This window comes from Macrosteles quadrilineatus, unplaced genomic scaffold (assembly GCF_028750875.1).
Source record: "Macrosteles quadrilineatus isolate MER2022 unplaced genomic scaffold, UCM_ALF_1.0 Scaffold_3__2_contigs__length_128488019, whole genome shotgun sequence".
NCBI classification, from domain to species: Eukaryota; Metazoa; Arthropoda; class Insecta; order Hemiptera; family Cicadellidae; genus Macrosteles; species Macrosteles quadrilineatus.
The window spans coordinates 64,245,770-64,268,675 of record NW_026542596.1 but is presented as its reverse complement, the minus strand read 5'-3'; the positions used below and the strand labels follow the sequence as shown (position 1 = coordinate 64,268,675).

Below are 22,906 nucleotides of genomic sequence, written 5' to 3'. Positions count from 1 at the left end.
ACTGGTTGTGTAGATCATGAGTATTTCCATAATCTTTGAGTCGCATGTAATGCTTCGCAATTGCTCGAATTCGAGCAACAGGTACAATAGTGTTATATAAATAGATTTAATTTAAAATCAATTCGAAAAATGGAAATTAGCTTAATCTGCAGGTTTGCTGTGGCAGGGTTATTGGGATTGATCCAACAACCTTCAGATTTGAAGGCGAGTGTTAACCTATACATATTAATTCCAAAATCAATTACAACTGGACTCATGGCCAGTCGATCGAGTCGATTCTGCCTGTAAAAAGTGCTTTCTACGAAATAACACATAACAGTGTGACTCTTTAGCATCGTAGTTGTTTTATATTACAAGCGTTAGAGCTTACATTATCTCCAATTGTAAATTGTTTTAACATATTCTGAAAAATGAATGCAATTTTAACGCTCAAAACTTGTGGTAGGCTTTATTTGATTTATTCGGAAGTCTCGTTGTTTTACGGCAGTAATATAATAGTAGTTTTCGTTACTAGATCCTAAAGTAGGGGTTTTTGGGAGGATATAGTGTTTAACTCGTTGAAGAATTTTAAAGGATCAGAACAGCTGATTTGTTTTTGAGATAAGCTTTGACATAACCATATGATTCGAGTCCGTAAAATTGCATGTCCACAAAACGCTATCTCTTTAGGGACTCAAAACGATCCGTAAGACAGCTGTTTTTGGGACAGTGTGATGAAAAATGTGTTTATTACCTCTCTTGCAATGCACATTCAAATGACCTTCAATATTTTTTTAGTTGTGAAAATGATAGTTCAGCGTTGGTGTTTAGCTATATCAGTTATACATGTGACACTTGACGGACGTTAATTGGCGGACTGACAGGTTTATAACAATGATAACTGGTGGCGACAGTTTAACAAGGGATAACTTAATTGTTGGGTTTGTAACAAGCATGGAGGAGGATCGGTAAACAAGTTTTACCTACAACCGTTTTTTAAAGTAGTCGTTTCAGTTCGGTTCTTAGAATTAAAAATTTCTCATAACAGCATTGTTTACTTTCATAACAGCATAGTTTTACTCATAACAACACGGTTAACTCACCATTGACGTTTGAAGATTGAGAGAGAAAAAGTAAAATTGTAATGTTTTGAACTTCAACTAATCAGCTGTCCAGGCCAATTTAATTGTTGAGTGGTGAAATTAGTGTTTAGTAGGCCTACAATGTTTCGTTGCATTGGTGGCAGTGAGAGGTTATAAACGTAAACATAACCTCTCTTAGAAGTTATTAGTAGAGTTTTTTAGTAAATAAAACACTGTCGTAGGTAAAGTAGTGTACGAAACTTGCGTAGGTGATTGTTGCGTAAACTACTATCTTTTGACTTATCCAATAGTCAATACTACTATAGTGTTCCAACGATTGTCTTTACTGGAGCATCATTGTATTCTGCATGGTACAGTACGAAGGACACGTAGCAATTCATACTAAGAAGACGTATGAACGATATATATAAAGGGTGTCCCAGTAAGAACGCCGGATTTCAAGAGCGTCTTATCCTTATATGTATTTCGATAGGAATTCCCAAATTATCAGCTATGTTATCAGTATTAGGTCCCATTTTTTGTCATGAATCGCTACACGACGGATCAACGCTTGATCATAGTTAAAGTGCACTACAAATACGGGAAACGGTTTGCTGAAACGGTGCGGAAGATGCGCGTTATTTTCGGCCGGGACAATGCACCAAATGAGTCATCTGTCCGAAGATTAACTTCTAAGTTCGAAAAGATTTGCTCAGTTTTTGGACATTAAAAGACCATTGCGCAGTCGGGCAGTTCGCTCCCTTGAAAATATTGAGATTGTACATGATAGTGTAGAAGACAACGCAAGAACATCGATTCGTCGGCGTAGTCAGCAGTTAGGCCTAACTCGGAGCACAGTACAAAGAATTTTGGTAAAAGACCTTCACATGTCCCCTTACAAAATTCAACTCGCACAAGAGATCAAGCCAAGAGATCCCGTAAAACGGCTTGATTTTGTAAACTGGGTGGTTGGCAATCAATAAGAAAATGACAAAAACTTTGCTGTTCAGCGATGAAGCACACATCGCTGCATAGCCATCTAAGCAAGATCGCGCGATTTAACACCGTGTGTGTGACTACTTTCTTTGGGGATATTTAAAGTCACTTGTTTTCGCCAATAATCCTCAAACAATCCAAGACCTGAAGGAGGAAATTGATCTTGTCATTCAACAGGAAGTGTGTGAAAAAGTGATGGAAAACTTTGTCAAGAGATGTCGGGCTTGTCAGCAGGCAGCAGGTGGACACTTACGAGACATAATATCCTACTAATCGGAGATACTATGCTTTAAGATTCATGTTTCATATTGTAAATTTAGCGTGAAAATATATGGTTCATTAACATTTCATATCCGGCGTTCTTATTGGGACACCCTTTATTAATTTAATATATTTTATAAGCCAAAGTTTCATACAAGAATTGACTAGGTGAGCAAAAAAGGGTTTAACCTCTGAAATTTATCAGAAAGCTTTTCCTGTTCGATCCTAACTAAGTAGCTGTTTTTGGTTTCGTGACATCACTTACCTGCCGTATCATCATAGAAAAAATAACTTTATTTTTTCTTGTCAATTAGTCTAATCGAATCAAAACGCGTCTTCACTAATTTTGGCATGTGCCGACGCATATCGTCTGTTTTGATCCAATCCATTTGAATGCATTGATTTAAAGTATAAAATAGTTGTATGTGTAGGTTATAATTTTAACTGGGTGGTGTTCACAGAGGTGTCCATAAAACTGAGCGTAGTTATCAGGGAATTTTTATTTCGTCATTCACTCTCACCATCAAGCTTCATTATTTTATTAAAACAATATTTTTATGGAGACAATTATTATTGGAGTGATTAAAATACTGTAGTTACATATTGTCATGAACATAAACAAAAGATTTATAGCGTTGCACCCTTTTGGCAAACCTTCTAACTTCATAAATGCTATTGAACATCATAGAACCAACTTGTTAAATTGAAACGGATGTTAGATTAATTTTAAATATGAATGTTGGTCCGTCTTGAGTACGGGAATCGAGTAGTCCATTTAAAACAGTATATAGTTATATCAATATTTCTATTCCTAATTCAAGCATAGTTTAAGCAGTTCAAAATGGACTGCGTCCATTCGCTGGTATACACGACATATTTCTGGTATACTTTGTTTTAGTAAATCTAGTCTCAGTTTGTGATCATCAGGACTTGTGTCTCACTGGTTTCTTGTGATATACTTGTGAGTAATTTGGGGTTCTGATCCTTCTCTTGCTGTATATTTGATAACAAACATGAGACATTAGTTCCATTAAGACCATAAACTGTTAGACTTTTAAATTTAAAAACAGTGTTTGGAGTTTTTTTTTAATTTGTTACATAATCCTAAATGCGTTTTACACTGTCTAAATTTCTTCTTTTTTAGCGACACTATAAATACAGATTGCAGAAGTAGATTGGTCAGGAAGAACGAAAATTACAATTGTACTCAGTTTTATTTCATATTTGTTACAATGTTTCCATTGAGCTCACCAAGAGCTAGGCACCGGGCAACATCATACCCATACCCGTCTCGTCCGCTACACCCATCGGCATATCACCAGGCATTTCTCCGTCAGCCACAGCGAATGCTTGTTGTGGCATGTTGGGATCAGCCTGAAAAACAAAACAGAGGGTTGAAGAATTGATACACTTTTATCCGTTCACGAGTACAACAAATTGTGCCTAGTTTGAGCACGAATTCAACATTTGCCAAACCGCTCTAATCACATACAAGTACAGAGCTCCAACCCCTTACTGGAGAACGTTTTCCCTCCATACTTGCTGTAGTGGATAGGTAACTTATCTCCTAAAATAGATCACTATGCACCTATAAATGCACGCACACTTAATCCTTTTTGTTTTCGTTATTAATATTTTCTTTATTGTCAGTATGTGTTAAGGGAGTTAGATATGCTGTATCTTGGTTTGAATATCAAAACTAAGGTGAAAAATATAATATTTTTTATTCGTGGAAAATTTATTAAATGTTGAAAACACTCTAAGTATGAGTTTTAATTTAAAAATAACAGGAGAAAATTGTTACGTATATTTCTCGGTAAACTAAACAGCTTTCAGCATTTCCATATTTCCTGTTAGTTTCCTCTAAACGTTGAAAATGTTTTACACCGAAACTATTTCTTTGGTTTAACTTTGCTATTTCAACAGGAATATACATTTAAGAAGTTAGAAGACTTGCTGTACCCGCGGGCTTTGCCTCGTTTAACTTCTTAATTTTCAAGATGAGCTCGTTCGCATGGCTCAATCACGTCCTGGTTAAAGTTCGTTCGCTACGCTCACTCACCTTTTGGTTGCAAATTAGCTGTTGTCATAAATGTAAAAAAATAATAGTGCTGCACCCTGTTGGTAATCCTTGTAACTTTAACGCTATTGAACATCATAGAACAGAACTAACTTGTTTAATTGAAACAGCTGTTAAGATTCATTAATTCCTTTTAAATATGAAACACTAGCAGTACCCGTCCTTCGAACGGGGTTGGCAAATAAGTATAAATGCCGTTTTACTCGATTTTTGCGTTTTCAATGTGAGGAGACACGGTTTGAGAAAAATTGCTTCCTCAAATTTACGGTATGCTATAGTAACACATCTACCATAGCCATAATGTTCTACCACTTCACCTACACAATAGAGAAAGATAGATTGTTAAAATTTGCAAAATATCACAAATTATTCATGAAATAATAAAACATAAACATAACTGTAAACAATCCTACTTTGACAGTTCTCATTGCGTATCACAGTTTTTTTTTGCTGAAAAAAAAATAGTGCTGCACCCTGTTTGTAAATCTTATAAAGTTTTAATGCGTTTGCATATCATAGAACCAACTCTTTTAGTTGAAACAGCTGGCTAAATTCTTTAATTCCCTTTAAATATGAATACTCATAAGGTTAACATGGGGAACTGCAGAGCCACTGGGGCGGAGCCCGAAAGGACTTTTGAGATAAGAATGTGAGCTATCATCATGCAAAATTTCAGCCCAATCCGACCAGTATTTTTCGCGTTTACTTGTCACAAACATACATACATCCACACATCCAAACTTTCTCATTTATAATATTACTAGCTATAACCCGCGGGCTTTGCCCCGTTTAACTTCTTAATTTTCAAGATTATCTCGTTCGCATGGCTCAATCACGTCCTGGTTGAAGTTTGTTCGCTACGCTCACTCACCTTTAGGTTGGAGCTTGTTCGCTACGCTCACTCACCTTTAGGTTGGAGCTCGTTCGCTGCGCTCACTTGCCTTCAGGTTAGCTCGTTCGCTACGCTAACTCGCCTCCAGGTTGAAGTTCGTTCGCTACGCTCACTCACCTTTTGGTTGCAAATTAGCTGTTGTCATAAATGTAAAAGAAATAATAGTGCTGCACCCTGTTGGTAATCCTTGTAACTTTAATGCTATTGAACATCATAGAACAGAACCAACTTGTTTAATTGAAACAGCTGTTAAGATTCAATAATTCCATTTCTCATAAGGTTAACATGGGAAACTCCAGAGCCACTGGGGCGGAGCCCGAAAGGATTTTTGAAATAAGAATATGCCTATATGTTAATCGGGAATGTGAGCTATCATCATGCCAAATTTCAGCCCAATCCGACCAGTATTTTTCGCGTTCACTTGTCACAAACATACATCCATACATCCATCCATACATCCAAACATTCTCATTTATAATATTAGTAGGATATAAGTAGGATCATAAGGTTAACATGGGAAACTCCAGAGCCACTGGGGCGGAGCCCGAAAGCCCGATCAGAATAAAAACTACTTAGTTGTCCTATTTAATGCCCAAAGAATCGGTGTACCGAATATCAGCCTCCTAGGTAAATGGGAAGTGGGAGAATTAGTGATGAGTGAGTGAGTGAGTCAGTCAGTGAGTCAGTGAGGGCTTTGCCTTTTATATATATAGATTATTTTTAATTCTATGTACTAGGCGCCATACCCGTGCTTCGCAACGGCAAGAGAACTATATCTTTAGGGAAAGGATTTTTAATTAAGAATATGCCTATATGTTAATTGGGAATGTGAGCTATCATCATGCAAAATTTCAGCCCAATTTGACTAGTAGTTAATGCGTGGTTGAATTTCAAACAAACAAACAATCACACAAACCTTCACGTGTATAATATTAGTACGATTATAGTAGTATGGTGATACATTTTAGAGTATAAAAACAGACTCACCTGTCTTACCACTCTAGAAGTAATGTTTTCTGAAAAAGTAAACAAAATTAAATTAGTAGTATATGAAATAACTACTGTAGTACTACTTGAAAATGCATTGCTAATCAATGAGAAAAAGGGGAGAGTCCAAAATATTTTAAAGTTTTAAGGGCATGTAAAGTATGAAGAATATGGTTTTTAGTCATGCTTTTTACGTGGGGATGGTCCTGTAAAAGATATTAATGATGTAAAATACCACATGGGAATAGGAGTAAAATTTAAGCTTAACAAGGAAAGAAGGGGGAGGCAAAGACCTTATCTAACATATTATACGTTTTCATACTCAGAATGAAAAAGTATGTCTTAAATAAGGTAGAAGAAGTATGTCAATTGGATGGTACGACTCAATGTATTTGACTACACAAAGTTTAGATGTGATAGTATATGTCACTACTAGTCACGAAGTGGGACTTTCGTGACGAGTATTGAACGATACTTTTTATCACGATGAAAAAAAACTGCTTCATCAAACTTAAAAAAATATCTGATATTTCGTAACCTATTCATTTTTCTAATCTAAACACAATACGGCTAAAGAATTCATTTTAGTGTAAAATTCAGCTGGTTGTAATTTTGTTGATGTCAGGCAAAGTATTGTTTGTGTAGCGAAAGTAATGATTATGACAGGAAAAGTCAGCTGATCACTATTTGTTTTTGTTGTATGGTAATTGACGATTTTTGAAGATCCCAGCTGTATGGAATTTGGCTATTTTCGAATACTGAGTGATGAACAAAAATTTTTGTAATGGCTGATATATTTATTGGAATGGATTTATTTCAACGTAAACCATTGAATAAAAGATCGCCAGACAGGATTAACACAAAACAGTTTTTTAAACAGTATCAAACTATTTGTTTAGTAAAAATGCTGGTGTTCCTCAACTTATATTGTAATAAACGCTTTACCAGGTATAACCTTTGACTATTACAATAGTCAATGGTATAACATATTTCCAACAAACGCAGAACACGTACTGAAGCCAAGCTGTAACAAATTGAATCATCGTCGTGGTTTTATTTGAGATCTTTACAGACACATTTTGAATGTTTAAAACCTATTTAATTTCTTTTAGGCTTTTAAGTGAAACTATAAGGCCTAAAGGTGTAGCTCGACCCGCCAGGACATCATCACAATGTAAAAGTCACTGATTATTGGTTAAGGTTTGAATCCAAGCATTAACAGAACTTCCTCGCTCTTAGACTAACAGAATCCCTTAATATATCTACTTTAAACACAAATCACAAATAAGACTGACCACATTTCACATTACTGAAAACAAGAAAGCTCACCCTTGAACGGCTGAATCGATTAGAGTGTGTTTAAATATTAAAGTGTTTTAAATGATTATGTTTGTCTGACAGGTCAAGCTAATTACGTATTTACTTGTATATTGTCTTGTTAAAACCAGACTTGAAACACATTTCTTCTCCAAACATTATAAACGGTATCAGCAATCTGCCACATACTGATTAGCTTGTCAACAACCTTTATCACGAGTAAGTGATGGGAGAAACTATATTTTATGGGGGAAGTAACAAAAGTTGCAAAAGCTTTTTTATACAGAATTTTTCACAGAAATGGTGTTTGTAATATTTTATTTGGGAAAAACGTATAAACTTTAATCAAAATTGATGAAGCAGTTTTTCGAAAAGCCTTTCTGTTATTCAATGGGGTTTTATTGGAAAGTCACAAAAGTTGTAGTATCTATTGTACCGCAGTTTTAACAGTAATGGGGCTGTGCCATTAAGAGTTAAAAGAACTATAAAATACTAAAACTTTAATCAAAATCCGAACCATTTTTGCCAACATTTTATTTCTCCAATATTGTATAGGGTTTTTGGAAACATTATCATTTGGAATAAAAATTTAAATACGAAAAACGCATGGAATAGTAAAGCAGCAAGTACTGTTTGTTAACTCGATACTTACGTGCATTGGCCACTAGGACCACACAGAAGATGGACAGGGCGACGAGGACAGCTGTGTTCTTCATGGTGCTGAAGTGCGAAGTGTCGTCGAAGTGTTCCGAGACCTTTTATAACACTGACCGTGAATGATAACCAATATCACCTCCACATGTCCTGCATACTTCCTACATGTTCTGTACACCTATCGCGAGATAAACCTCCAAGATAACACTGGGGAAACTTCCCTCATTTACAAGCGTAATAGTAGATGGTTACATAACCTTTAATTGTTATCTTAATTGTATTGGGAACTTAAAAAGTTAAAGTTATATGTAGGAAAACCTGTCTCGTAAGTTTTAAAGTGGGTTTATCATTTTGTAGATTATTAGTGACTGTTTTCGTTATTGTATTTGTAATACAAAAGTTTCACGTTTTGAGATCGCTATCGTGTCATCTTAAGGTTAGAAGGAACTTGGAAAATATCAAAATTGGCCACATACCGGACAATGAACGAAACACAATAGTTTAAAACAAAGAGGACGAATATAAAAAGATCGAGATTGAATGAAAAATAACCGAATTAAGATGATTTTTAGTTGTAAAATTAGGTGCAAAGACTTTATTCTACCTAATTCTACAACATAATATTGTAATATCTTGGTTATATTTTACTACATATATTATCTTGGAATCGTTTGATAGGTTTAAAAGCTAAATAAATAGTTAGTTGCGACATCTTTTCATAATATTTTGATAGTTTTATAATGTTAAAATGGCCTTCATTTAAAGATCCCTAATTGGACTAAGTTAATTTTATCCCTACTTAGTTCTCTTCTATTTTACTCAGAAGTGTTAGTCAGAAGTAACATAATTAAATTTAACAATTTTAATTAAAAACAACAAATTAGATTTTGTTGACTATTTTTTACACTAAGCTTATCATATTACCTATCAAATATATTAAAATCATTACAATAAAAAAATCATGCATTGATGGGTTAACATTCCAAGTTTCACAATGATCGGTTGAAAAACACAGAGATAAAAATGTTTATGTAAAAAATACAAAATGGCAGATATATGGTTAACGAATTGATTTTGGAAAACGTTTTATTCTTGATTTTCTCTTCGTTTTGACCCATATGATTATTTCCCGGAGTTAGGCCTGGTTGAAACTGGAAATCCTATATTTTAAACAATTATGTGAGAAAGGACAGTATAACTCATAATTAGACAAATCAACGCTGTCCTTTCAACACGATCATAAGTACTAATATTGTCAGTTATAAGCTACTTTCTACTTGAAGATGGGATCAGATTTCAGATTCTTATTATACAGGGTGTCCCGGAACTCTCTACCAATATTTTAGGGCATTGTTCCTGGGTAAGAAACATACCTAAATATCATATTTAAATTGTCCGGAAGTCCTTAGTTACTCACACAGCCGCCATTTTTTTTTGTTTAGTTATTATTTTTTTTCTAAAATGGTTAAATTTAAGAAATTGAAACTTTGCACAAACATGTATGACAACTAGACAAAGCTACCAAAAAATTATGACGATTTTTCCAATTCACAAAACAAAATGGCGGCCATTTAAAATTTTGTTTCTTAAATAACTCAAAAACCATTGATTTTACATAAATTTTTAATGGCCGCCATTTTGTTTTATGAATTGGAAAAATCGTCATAATTTTTTGGTAGCTTTGTCTAGTTGTCATAAATGTTTGTGCAAAGTTTCAATTTCGTAAGCTTAACCATTCTTTAGAAAAAAATTAATAACTGAAAAAAACAAAATGGCGGCTGTGTGAGTAACTAAGGACTTCCGGACAATTTAAATATGATATTTAGGTATGTTTCTTACCCAGGAACAATGTCCTAAAATATTGGTAGAGAGTTCCGGGACACCCTGTAGATTGAAAATTTCATAAATATTTAGAAGTCTTTGTATGAATTTTAAAATTTCGCAATGTGTCGTAATGAGAAGTATGTTGATTGATGCCTTTTAGAACACTATTGCAGCAAACCGTCATATTAAAAAAACCGTTACTCATTCGTGTAAAATTTACCGTCGTATAATTGAAAATTATATGTGAATACTGAATGATTACTGATTTTTTTTATTCTCCAATAGAACATAAAACCACACTATCGTATTCTATATTATTTATCTCTTGGTTTTCCCATTTTACCAACTCCACGATTCTGCGCAATGTACAGACAAACTGTAGATTCCAACGCCAGATGACAGAATAATAATTGCAGAGCTATGCAACATAGCAACACAGCAGACAGAATTGCAGCACACTATGTATGTATGTGTGGTATGTTGTTGGTAACGTAGCATTGCAGTTGAGCATAGGTAGCAAACAAGTTAAAACACTGATCTGGATAAGTGAGGAGCTATTTTACTGACTTCTATCGAATAGTAAGTTGACTTATCATACTATTGTAAATTTTGAAACATTTTTATGTGTGTTTAATTTTGGTGATCATTGATGTTGACTAAACGTTCCTATGTTGTTTTAGAGTAGATTTTAAAATTTGGGCTGTACTTTTTATGGCCTAATACCCTATGGCTGTTTACCATTTTCTAGAGAAATCCTCGGCAGGAGAAATATAGCTGAAATCGAGAAAACCAAGTAATAAAAAAAAATTAGGGTTAGGTGCAGCCCCAGCCTTGTCATTAAGTACATCATTGTACAATTGCATAATTTGTAAAGGGTTAGTTGCAGCCCCAGCCTTGTCATTAAGTACATCATTGTACAATTACATAAGCTGAAAAGGGTTGTTGCAGCCCCAGCCTTGCCATTAAGTACATCATTGTACAATTACCGATACATAAGTTGTACCTCATGCATTACTTTCATCCCTCTAAGGTCGTACATTTTCATTACCTACACTCTTTTGACATTATAATATTTTGGTATTGTTGCCAATTATGGTTAATCAGTCGGAGAGAATAAGTTTAAACAGGTGTGATCTGTCTCCAAACAAATGATGATTTGCGACCTTTGCGATCTAAACTAAAATGTATTTTCAATTACTGTATATTAAATGAAAACTTGGAAGTATATTTCTCAAAACTACGAAACGAGTTCCAATCAATGTATACAAAACTGTGTTTATGATGTTTAGTAATCATAATTTTATTAAAAGAATTCGTTGGGGTTTTGTGTAAATTCAATTTTCCGTTCAGAAAAATTGTGATAAAGTGATAGTTTTATATTACATTGAGTGATATAAGCTAATAATAAATGTAGTAAATACTCGTATATGCAGTACAGCTGTAGTAACAAGTGACGGAGGAGGAAGGTGCGGGGCTGTAAGAAGCTGAGAGACAAACCGGTAGAAACCATAACATGTAATATTAAAACTAAGATAAACTTACAGAAAAAGTTGTATATCTTCTGGGCTCATTCTTGTACTGTATAATAATATGAACAGTTGATTGTCAAATGTTTACATTTTATTAGTAAACTATTTGGATTTCACAAGTGACCTTCAAAATGTGGATTTTACTATTATATTTGTTTAATATTAAAAGGCCTTAAAGCAACGAACTTATAATCTCGTTGATTTAAAGTGTCAAATTTTTCGTAAGTTATGGTTTCAAAGACAAGAAAAGTGGCGTTGTACATAAATGTTGCAGAAAAATATTTACTAGAGTTGGTTCAATAAAAAGTCATTTAAAAGCAAGACTAACAACCTTTAAACAGCCTTCAACGTCACAGGATGGCCCACAGTTGCGTTAAATAGTTAAAGGTTCAGTTAAAAGAAAATTTCATTTCAAAAGTGATAGTCTCTTATTCCGGGAATGTACTGACCACACTTTTTACAAAATGCATAATAAAACCCCAACATATTAGTCGAAAAGTGTATCAAGTTAGAGGCTTATTCCCTCTAAGGAGGAAAACGTTTTACCTCAGTAGTTTCCTAGGTTCTTCAGACATAAAACACCCATTAAACATGATTAAGATTTGTTATGCGAAATCTACTCTCATCATACTTAATTATCAGCGAACATTTAATCATCATCAATATGAAGACATAAAAGATCGCGATGTAAGATGTTTTTCTTAGGTGTTTGAAACGCGGTTTACTCAGCTAATCAATGACACAGACTGACATCGCAAATGTTTGTTGTGTTTATTGTCAGAATCACATTTCATTGGCCTTGGTGTTCGGAGCAGCAGTCCCAAAATGAAGGCATTTGTTGCAGCTGTAATTCTGATAGAGGTGAGAGTTCACATTTAGTATTAATGATGTATTTTCAACAAACATCACGTTGAAAGATCCACATATTGTATTGCGCAAGGAGTTGTATGCTACAAGTCCTGCAAATTGATGGTAAATTGTCTACGCATATATGATGGGTGTGATTTCCTACAAATAGCAGGAACTATGTAGAACGTATTTAGATGTTTTGTTAGTGACTAAAAAATACAAGCTGTTTTTCTATCAAGGGCCACTAAGAATACCAATGATCAAGCAACCCATAAAAAACATGTTTCTCAAAATTCGGGGTCGGTGACCCTCTGATTCGGCGAGCGCTATAACCACACAGTTTACCTGGGCAAAGAGAGTTCTTGGGGGCTAGCGGCCATCTTGTATAATTTCAAACAACTGCTGAAGAGTTATTTATCGTCCAAAATATTGTTTGTCATACTGCAACAAAAAACAGCCGTTTGCATGCGTTGCGGTTCTAAAGTAGCTTTTTTTCTCTAGGGAGTAAAAATCAGCTTTTATAAACTGCTATCGATCGAAATTATTTATAGATTGATTTATTAGGTAAGGTTTTAGCCTATTGATGTCGATCGCTTGACATATCGATGGTATAATGTACTGTAACACAATCGTAATAGACTAAATTATTGAATTTACTAAACAGCTGCTTATTTCAAAACAAGCTGGAAGTCGTTTTGAGAGGCTATATTTACATATAGTCCAGTCAATGAATGATCCAAAAGTAGGTGTAGAGTGCGTGAGCAGGTAACTAAGCGATTCCTTCAGAAACTTGTTCAGGGGGCTTAGGGTGTTAACATACCAAAAGTCCTGACTCCTATGTGGTGAGCCAGGGGGTGGAGGGGGGGAAAAGGGGGGGAAAAAGGTACGCATTTTGGGTTTTTTGATTATATCTCGAAAACTATCAACTTTTTGTATACTATAGTAAATTATAAAATTGAAGAAAATTAAATTTTCTACAAGAAAAGTATATAATGTGTTTATTTTGGTTCAACAGATTACGAGTTATAACTTATTTAATTGATATCTTATTAAAATACTCCTTCCATAAGAAATACATGTAAATTAGAATGCGAAATGGGGCGAATCCTATCCGCCCAAAGGAAATATAACTGATATTCTGGAAATCTTTACCAAATTTCCAGTAATTTGACACTTAAATCATGAAATTTTGTCAAAAGTTAAAGCGAGGGCGAGCGTTTAAAAATGGGATGATTTAAGGTTTTTTTTATATTTCCAATAAAAAACACCAAAACTCGACATTTTGTTACCTCGCCCTCGCCTTAATTTTGGATCAATTTTAATGATTAAAGTGTCAAATTACTGGATATTTTGTCAAGATTTCCAGAATATCATTTATATTTCCTTTGGGCGGATAGGATTCGCCCCATTTCGCATTCTAATTTACATGTATTTCTTATGGAAGGAGTATTTTAATAAGATATCAATTAAATAAGTTATAACTCGTAATCTGTTGAACCAAAATAAACACATTATGTACTTTTCTTGTAGAAAATTTAATCTTCTTCAATTTTATAATTTAGTATAGTATACAAAAAGTTGATAGTTTTCGAGATATAATCAAAAAACCCAAAATGCGTACCTTTCTCCCCCCCCTTTTTCCCCCCTCCACCCCCTGGCTCACCACCTAGGAGTCAGGACTTTTGGTATGTTAACACCCTAAGCCCCCTGAACAAGTTTTTGAAGGAATCGCTTAGTTACCTGCTCACGCACTCTACACCTCATTCCTTGACTGGACTAATACAAAATATTTTGTTTTCTAGCTTTGTATTTGTTAATTAATGATGCAATAGTTCACCAATATATGCAATATAGTTCACCACACGGGCAAAAAGTGACTTTTTAACCCTCGCTCATTTTCCGACTTGACCTCGGGTCAAAAAGAGTCACTATAGGCACTAATGGTTAAATATACTATTTCCAAACACCAAAGTGATTATAATTTAAATATCTAGTATACTGGGAGATTAGAAATGATATTTATAGTTTTGAATTCTTCTCTAAGGGAGTCCATGGTAGCTAACGGCCATCTTGGATTTGACCATCATAATGTTAATTACGTCGATTTCAAACAGCCGCTGAAGAGTTATTTACCATCTCAAAATAATTTTTTCAAACATCAGAGGGATTTTAATTTAAATATCTATTATACTGTGGGATTATAAATTTTCTTTTGAAGTTTTTTTAATTGTTTTACTAGTTAGAATGTCTAGGCTCCAAGGACTCTTTCTACACGGAATCTTTGCTAGTCTTGCTGCTGGAGGTCATGCTCCAGACGTGGTCAGGGGTGTTCAAATCTTACATCAGCACCGAGTAATTTATTTGTTCTACTTTATCCATTACCCATATCCTCCCTCACTATTATGTTGGTCCCTGTGTGCCTATAGTTTACGAATTGGGCCGAACACATGCTGTAATATTATTGGGGAAGTAAATCACGCAGGGCTTGGCCACAATTGGAGGTTGCAGGATACCTTAATTTACTGGACAATTCGTACCACTAACCTAATAATGTATTGTTTGTAGTTAATAATAGCAAATGAGTGGTAAGGTAAATAATTTAAATTTTCTGGTTTTGGTCGTAGTTAAATTCATAATCACTTAACAAGGCAAAATTTAATAAGGATAGTATCGTACAATTAAATATTCAATGCGATTGTTTTAAATCTTTTGTCTTTTACACAATACAGCTAGGTATAGTGTTTTACCTAACCCGCCATGTTAAACTTTCCTATCCCAAGCGTGATGTATACAACTTCTTTACTTCTCGAGTGATGTAAAGTTGAAAAAAAAACTCACTCGGTGAGGTAATGAAACCCATTTAAATAACATTGAGTGCTCAACTTAATAGTTATTTTGTGCAACTAGTGAGCAAAGTGAGCAATTGACTCACTCGAGAGAAACACTAACTCACAGCACAGAAAACGTACTGCCGTAGGCGAGTGAGGAATTGTTTCTCGAGTGAGACAATTGCACTTTGCACTCGAGTTGCACATTATATTTTTCCTACAGTTACCATAAAACAAATAAATCGGTAAAGAAATGTAACATATTTTTTCCTACAGTTACCTAACAATGTACATGTTCTCTCACTGATTTGAGAAAGCAAAGTGGCCAATTCGCTCATCAGTGAGACAATGTTAACATTGTCTCACTCTAATTACTTTGTCTCACTCCAGATTTTCAACGTGAAGGCACGAAATAGTGAGCGCGTAACATGCAGGCAACGCCGCGTATGCGCGCGAAATACGTTGGCAGCACTGGCTGTAAATCAGCTGGTCAGCTGTTGTACTGTTGTATTTGTCACTTCACATTAAATGTTATATTAAAAGTTCACTTCTGTGTAAAAATAGGTTATGTTTCTTCACCAATTTATTTGTTTTATGGTAACTGTAGGAAAAGTATGATGTGCAACTCGAGTTCAAAGTACAATTACCTCACTCGAGAAACCATTCCTCACTCGCCTACGGCTCGTGAGTAAGGATTTCTCTCGAGTGAGTCAATTGCTCACTTTTCTCACTAGTTGCACAAATAACTATTGCACAGAAGTGAACTTTTAATATGACATTTAATGATATAACAGTACAACAGCTGACCAGCTGATTTACAGCCAGTGCTGCCAACGTATTTCGCGCGCATGCGACCTTGTCTGCATGTTACGACCTCACTATTTCGTGCCTTCACGTTGCAAATCTGGAGTGAGACAAAGTAATTTGCTTGTTAACATTGTCTCACTGATGAGCGAATTGGCCACTTTGCTTTCTCAAATCAGTGAGAGAATATGTACATTGTTAGGTAACTGTAGGAAAAAAATATACCTCTATGGAGCCAGCGACGTTCAACGCTAGAAATCAGCTGTGCGCTTGAATTTTATTGTTATGTTTTGAAGAATTTTCCTGACCTAGCTTTTGTTTGTAAATGAACGTTACTGTTAGAAGATGAGTGAAATGGATAATGAAAAATATTGTTCGTAACCTCCTGTATATTGTCGGGTCAGGTTTACTTTTTTATAGTACCTACCACGATTTTTCTAGTATTCGTGTACCTACGTCTATTTTGTGTGTATCTCTACAGCTGATTCATAGGATACCAAATTAGCTTACAGTTTCTTAAGTAAAAACTGTCGCAGGGCTGATTAAAGCAATTTTGTAAGCGTAAACTAATTTTTGGCAATACTCATATGCAATTTTCTAACTTTTTACAGATCATAACAGTTTGTGCAGCAGAGGAATATAATAGTAAGTACAGTTAGTTGTCAGCTAATATCCACTAGGCCCCTATACATATACGATTGTAAGCTAGGTATTTCCATGTATAGAAACTGTAAAACATACTCCCTCAGTTGGTTAGTCTAGTTATTACAAGACTTGTAACGCATTTACATTACATTATTTTTAATACGTTAAATTATATTCTAAAATAAACATTAGACTATTGTAATGTTTGCTTAGTCTACTGTATTTTCGTATTTTTCTACACATATTCCAAGCATTCAAAGCGTATTTTCTAATAATCACAATCTAGTCCGTGTTGTTTTCCTTTATCAGTCATTAGTTTCGCCCTCTCCTAAGCAATTTTGGACAAGTGTGATGCAAAACATTACTTTTGATAACGCTTTAGATCAGTCTACTTGTACGGAGAGGAATGTAACAAGTTGTTTTCACATTTTTTCTTAATTATTCGCTCTGTAGCGGGGCTGCTGGTTTAAAAGAAGAGACAGTGGCTTTGATAACACACACACCGGGAGGTTTATATTTAGTCGTCTCAGTGCAATAGACCCTTGACAGTTGAGGAGTGATCGTGTTGTAATTACGTATAATTTTCCTGATACCTCGCTCAATTATTCAAATAAATACAAAAAATCAAGTAACGCAAATTATTATCGTTGGAAAGTTTTACGTTTGCAACACACGTTTCTGGCGTTTACTACAGAAACTTTGTTATCCCAAAAAATTTCAAAAACACATGTTTAAAACCACATTTTGTTTAGTCAATGATAGTACACTGGAGTTTACGGATTAACTAATTTTTAAACTTTCGTTGCAAGCCCCCGGGTTTTCCCCTATGTTATTTGGTGACGGTCAAATATTAATTGGGCAAATTCACTCCACACAGCAGGGATTACGTTGAAGAAGAAACTGCCAGATAAATGTAAAATACACACACACACACACACACACACACATTGTACTTCAGTTCTGCAGTTGATGCTAAAGCAGTACTGTGCTTACTATTCTATATCCATAGTACGGTCCACGAGAGTCTGCAGTTGATGGAGGAGCCTATTTGCCACGTGACTTTGAAGGAGCCAATGAGGACAGTGCGGTGTTGCCAAATCTAATAATACCAGCAGATTTGAAAATATTGTGTAGTAGCCTATATTTTGATTAGTGTCGAAGAGTATGTTGCAAGGTCGCGCTAGCCCAGTCTTGCTATTGGCTACCGCCAACTGCAGAATCTCGTGGCCATTAGTATAGACACTTCAACTAGACTTATTCCCTACCTTCTTGGTAAAGCTGCAGTTTCACTTTTGTTTCAGTTCTCAAAGGAGCTCTCCAGACATCACGAACGCAAGGTGCGACCAGCGCATTCAACATTCCTCAAATTGACGTGTGCAATACTCACAAATATATCAAATTCGTTGCGAAATTCACCTCCAAAATTGGCAGCAATGAAATAAGACTGCGAGTAGAGGCACATGCAGCCTACCCTAGTCTGAAAAATTCCTTTCCTGCATTATTCAAATTACACCGTTATTCCCACATTGCCACGTACGAGGTAGAAAACAAGTTCTTTACCGCCAAAACCGCCGAAGAGAAAAAGCAAGTACAGCAAGAAGTTAGAGACAATTTATGCAAGTATATTAAAGTGTCTGACTCCAAGCTGAACAATCAAGCTTTATATTTTATTGAATTCAATTATGCTAAAAGATTGTGGTGTGACGCGTATTCAAGCATCGATTTGCGACCTCTAGAATTTGACGCATGCGACGAGTTGAAACCGGATTATGAAGCAGCAAATGCGTATACAGGTATTTTTAGAGTACTCTTATCATAGTGTAAAATTTTTTAGCCATTGGGTTTGCCATGGTTTACCATTGGGTTCGCCATGGTTCGCCACTGAGTTTGCCATGGTTTGCCATGGTTTGCCAATGGGTTTGCCATGGTTTGCTATTTGATTTGCCATGGTTTGACATTGGGTTTGCTATGGTTTGCCATTGGGTTTGCCATGGTTTGCCAAATGTTGGGTTCGTTCACAATGAAGATCAAGGTCGTAAGAAGCTGCGTTGATCTTTCGGTGCCGATATAGAGATTGATCAATGGCAATATACATTCAAAATTGTGTATGTTGCTCAGTAGGAGTAACTTGCAGAACGTAGCTTTTCATGTGAACAATGTCCTAGTTGGGGTAAACTTTGATCAAGTAGTCAGTATACAATAGGCAGTTCTTCATTCTTTATTCTTACCAACTTTATTCAAATTTGAACTCTTTATTCCGTTATACAATATTACATTTAGGAAAGGTCAACACAATTTCAACACAATTAAACTATATACAGTCATCGTTTGAGACAAAACAAAAGTTTTACAGTCAAGATATTCTTTGGTGTAGTAAAATGCGTTAGTTTTGAGGAGCACAGAGATGGCTGAGTTAATTTTGACAAATTGTAAATTGAATGTGGCAGTTCTTCTTGTTTACATTGAAATGTCAAAGAAATTGTAAATATTGTAAATGTTCTCATTGCAGACATGGAGATCAATCAATAGTTAATTTTAAAATCCTAATATCAGAACTTTTAAAGACAAAGGGACAAAACCCCTTTGCCCCACGGTCAGTATCGAAGTGTGAACAATCCTACTACCATCCTTGGTATGGTAGCTATATTTTTTGTAAAATTTAAGCTATCAGTTCAGTAGTTTTTACATTAAATAGACATACAGACATATAACTACCATTAGATATTTATACAATGGTATAGATAAATATATGTAATATATTTGAAAGGATAGTGTTTTTAGGTCCCCCAGCTTAACCTAGAATCTAATGTGAACTCTAGTTGTTTTACATCAGTACATCACTACTTACATGTTCTGGAACATAATTGAGAGAGTAATAGATCAATTCAGTCTTTTCTTCATTGATATTTAAGTTTTGGCTTTGAACCAAGATTTGGCACAAGCAAGAGCCTGAGACATGTTCGGTTTCACATTGAATTATACGTGTATACGATTGAAGTACAGTATATAAGTGTTACAGTTACAGAATGTTACAACCAGTAGGCCTATATATGCGATCGTTTCTGCAAGGGCACTCAGCTAAGTTTAGCATTCATTCTCTAAGTAAGTACAACGTCTAGTGAGATGATAAACAGTAAAGTACCATTTAATCACATTGTGTTGTTTTCCTTACACACAATGACACAAATTCTGAATCGGGTTTTATGTTTATCTCGTGTAGCTCAAAGTTGTAGGGAATATTGTAGTTGCAAATACCTTCTCGTTAAGTAACACCCTTTTCATTTTTCAGTTGAAGTACCAAAGATTCAAGAACTAATAAGAGATGGAGCTCATTGCACATTAACGACACACACTCCTGATAAGGCCGTCTTTCAAATTGCTTCTCAGAACTGTCCTGTGACCGAGACTCATCCTGAGAGACTACGGTTGATTACTTATCACGGTGGTCTTTCACTCGGACACTATAGCTTGTTTCGTAACGACAACACAAACGTTGACAGCACAACAGTGGATAAGAAAAAACTATTCCGACTTTTCAGAATGTATTCTTACAAAAACAATTTTGGAGCTGAATCGTATGTCAACGTTCAGTATCTACAACAAGGGTATTGGAAATGTCAGACATTTCAAAGAAAAGTGGGTTATGGTACGGTATATTATTCGACGGATGACTATCCGAGGCCGTGCAAACGAATGCAGCAAGAGCAACTCCCGTATGCCAGAGGCGACAACTTGAAGCTTGTTTACATGGAAAAGCATTAATATATTGTAAATATAACGTAAAGATAAGAGTATTTTGATGTGTACTTCTCCTGCACGTTTATAAGCTTGTTCGTCAAGTGTTTGAAATTCAACACTATCTACTTACTTTGCTTTGTTTAATCTGCAATAAAGTTACTATGCGTTATAATTTCATAAAAACGTTGTCATTTCACGTGTTCAAAAGTTTAATTAGGTTGCATGCACAACACTGACTTTGCCATATCAATTAATCATTCCAATTGATACCTGTTGCATCAGTAAATTTATAATCACCTCTGCAATCTGTTGGTAAACCTTGTAACTTGTTAATGCTATTGAACATCATAGGACCCAACTTGTTGGTTTATTTGAAACAGCGCTGTCAATAATATTCTTCTATTCTTATATTCTTTTTTTATAATCTAAAACAGAGTGTTTACAAATTGTCTGGACATATTTTGTGAACTTGTTTCTAGGGCTAAAATGTTTGAAATAATCTAAAACCGCTTACAAACAAACTTGCAAAGCGGACGGAGACTGTTGCATTGTTGTGGCAGACTTTGCTGCAACTACCTCCAGCGATCACGTACAGCTGCCATATACTATCAGATAATATTCGTCCAATATTAAAAAATGCGGTGTAAATCGATTTGCAATTGAATTGCCTTTAAAAAGTTAATCTTGTAAAACTTTGTTAAAATCAACGGTTTTGAGTTTGGCCCTATTTAAGAAACAAAATTGTAAATAGCCGCCATTTTGTTAGTTTTGTCTGGTTGTCATAAACGTTTGTGCAAAGTTTCAATTTCGTATGTTTATATACTTTTTAGAAAAGAGTAATAAGTGAAAAAAACAAAATGGCGGCTGTGTGAGTAGCTAAGGACTTCCGGACAATTTAAATATGATATTTAGATATGTTTCTTACACAGGAACAATGCCCTAAAATATTGGTAGAGAGTTCCGGGACACCCTGCATAGCACTATATAAACACTATATATCATTCACTTTGGATGCTGCATGTAGACTTCTCAAGCTAAAAATGGAGGCGTCAGACGTGTTGTATGTTCGACAAGCCTAGAGGACGCCTCTACTGATAATACCAGAGAACAATCAAAATTTTAAATCTATATAAATAAAATTTGAGTTTTGTCTGTACATTGCTCAGAATCACAAATTTGTAGGTTATTTTTACGTTTTATACATTAAAGAAGCCGAAACAAGTCTCATCTAAATTTCCGTCTGTCTGTCTGTCTGTAACACTCAAGATGGCATTTTACACAATCTTCTCCAGGAAAACGAGAGTACCTATCAAGATCCAAGCCATTTTAATTGTCTTAAAGAGATTGTCTTTAGCCATTAAAATATGGCGTCACAACTTTGGAAATAAAATGACGGACGTTTAAAAACCCAATTTTGTGCGATTTTCTCCCAATGTTTATCACATATTCATCTATGAAATAATGAACAGCTGTTCGAATCAAGATTATTTCTTCTAGCTGTCACTGATATGTTTACATTAAATGTTGTTTACAAATACCGTAACCAATTCCGATCACGTTTTGAAAGCAAATCCAAACCAAGTCCGATTAAACACGTTTTTCCTTACATAACGGATTTAATTAATCACAAGTGCAATAATTTGTAGGGTAACCGTAAATGAAAATAGAGATTCTTTGTGTATAAAATTGTTCTTGAGTTTTGATAACCGGGGAAAAGACCTTGAATCAGTGTTGTATATGGCTGGGAAACTTACATTTTTTAAAATGAGCGTTTTCAGTCGAGACTCGGCACACGACCGACGCGTGTCTACATGTCCATAGTAAAAATAAAAAGTAAGCCTACTATGTATTTAAGTTTTATTCGTCATGTGTATAAGTGTACAGTTCTTGTATGTGTTTCAAAAACTCCAAGACGCACATAATAGGGAAGCTCAAGACCTTATATTAGGACTGATGATGGCGATTAAATTTCGCCGAAATGCATCTCCTGTAATAGGATACATTAGGATCGACCGGCGGACACAGGTAATTTAACCTTTTATTGATTGTCATACCGATCCGGAACAACAACGAGCTCCAACCTAAAGGTGAGTGAGCGTAACGAACGAACTTCAACCAGGACGTGATTAACCCATGCGAACGAGCTCACTTGTGAAGTTAAACGGGACAAAGCCCGCGGGTACAGCTAGTCTATTATCTATTATCTATTATTATAATTAAAGTGATACAATCAAATTTTATGTAAACGGTTAAGGTCATTTACCAAATAAAAATATAGGCATATGGCACATCAAAATGAAGCTTAGAGTGTGTAGATTTGCCGAAAAGTATTTATATGGACGAACTTCCTAAGGGCTCTCCCCCACAGGCTGATTTCCAAAGGGCTACACCTGGCATGCTTCCAAAGTTTACATGATTTATTTTAATTCAGTTAATGAAAC

General features: G+C 35.1%; 1 protein-coding gene and 1 long non-coding RNA gene across 2 annotated transcripts; one reads left to right on the top strand and one right to left on the bottom strand.

Moving 5' to 3' along the window:
* Positions 1-3,513: 3,513 nt before the first annotated feature.
* On the bottom strand, positions 3,514-8,352 carry LOC128990924 (uncharacterized). The gene is made up of 3 exons (XR_008490574.1): positions 8,247-8,352; positions 6,278-6,306; positions 3,514-3,692 (listed from the first exon to the last, which is right to left on the bottom strand). It is a non-coding gene; the product is annotated as an uncharacterized LOC128990924 (long non-coding RNA).
* A 2,192-nt stretch (positions 8,353-10,544) lies between these two features.
* Positions 10,545-20,601, top strand: LOC128990923 (uncharacterized). The gene is made up of 5 exons (XM_054413583.1): positions 10,545-10,651; positions 12,383-12,462; positions 16,694-16,727; positions 18,029-18,520; positions 20,017-20,601. The coding sequence occupies exons 2-5, from the start codon at positions 12,427-12,429 to the stop codon at positions 20,487-20,489; spliced, it is 1,035 nt and encodes a 344-aa protein (XP_054269558.1). The 5' UTR covers positions 10,545-10,651; positions 12,383-12,426; the 3' UTR covers positions 20,490-20,601.
* Positions 20,602-22,906: the final 2,305 nt, after the last annotated feature.

Bases quoted from the DNA above. Each gene is read 5' to 3' on its own strand.
- LOC128990923 (XM_054413583.1), top strand. From the start codon at position 12,427: ATGAAGGCATTTGTTGCAGCTGTAATTCTGATAGAG. The intron at 16,728-18,028 runs GTAAGTACAGTT...CTTTTGTTTCAG, and splicing joins TGCAGCAGAGGAATATAATA to TTCTCAAAGGAGCTCTCCAG. The intron at 18,521-20,016 runs GTATTTTTAGAG...TTCATTTTTCAG, and splicing joins AGCAGCAAATGCGTATACAG to TTGAAGTACCAAAGATTCAA.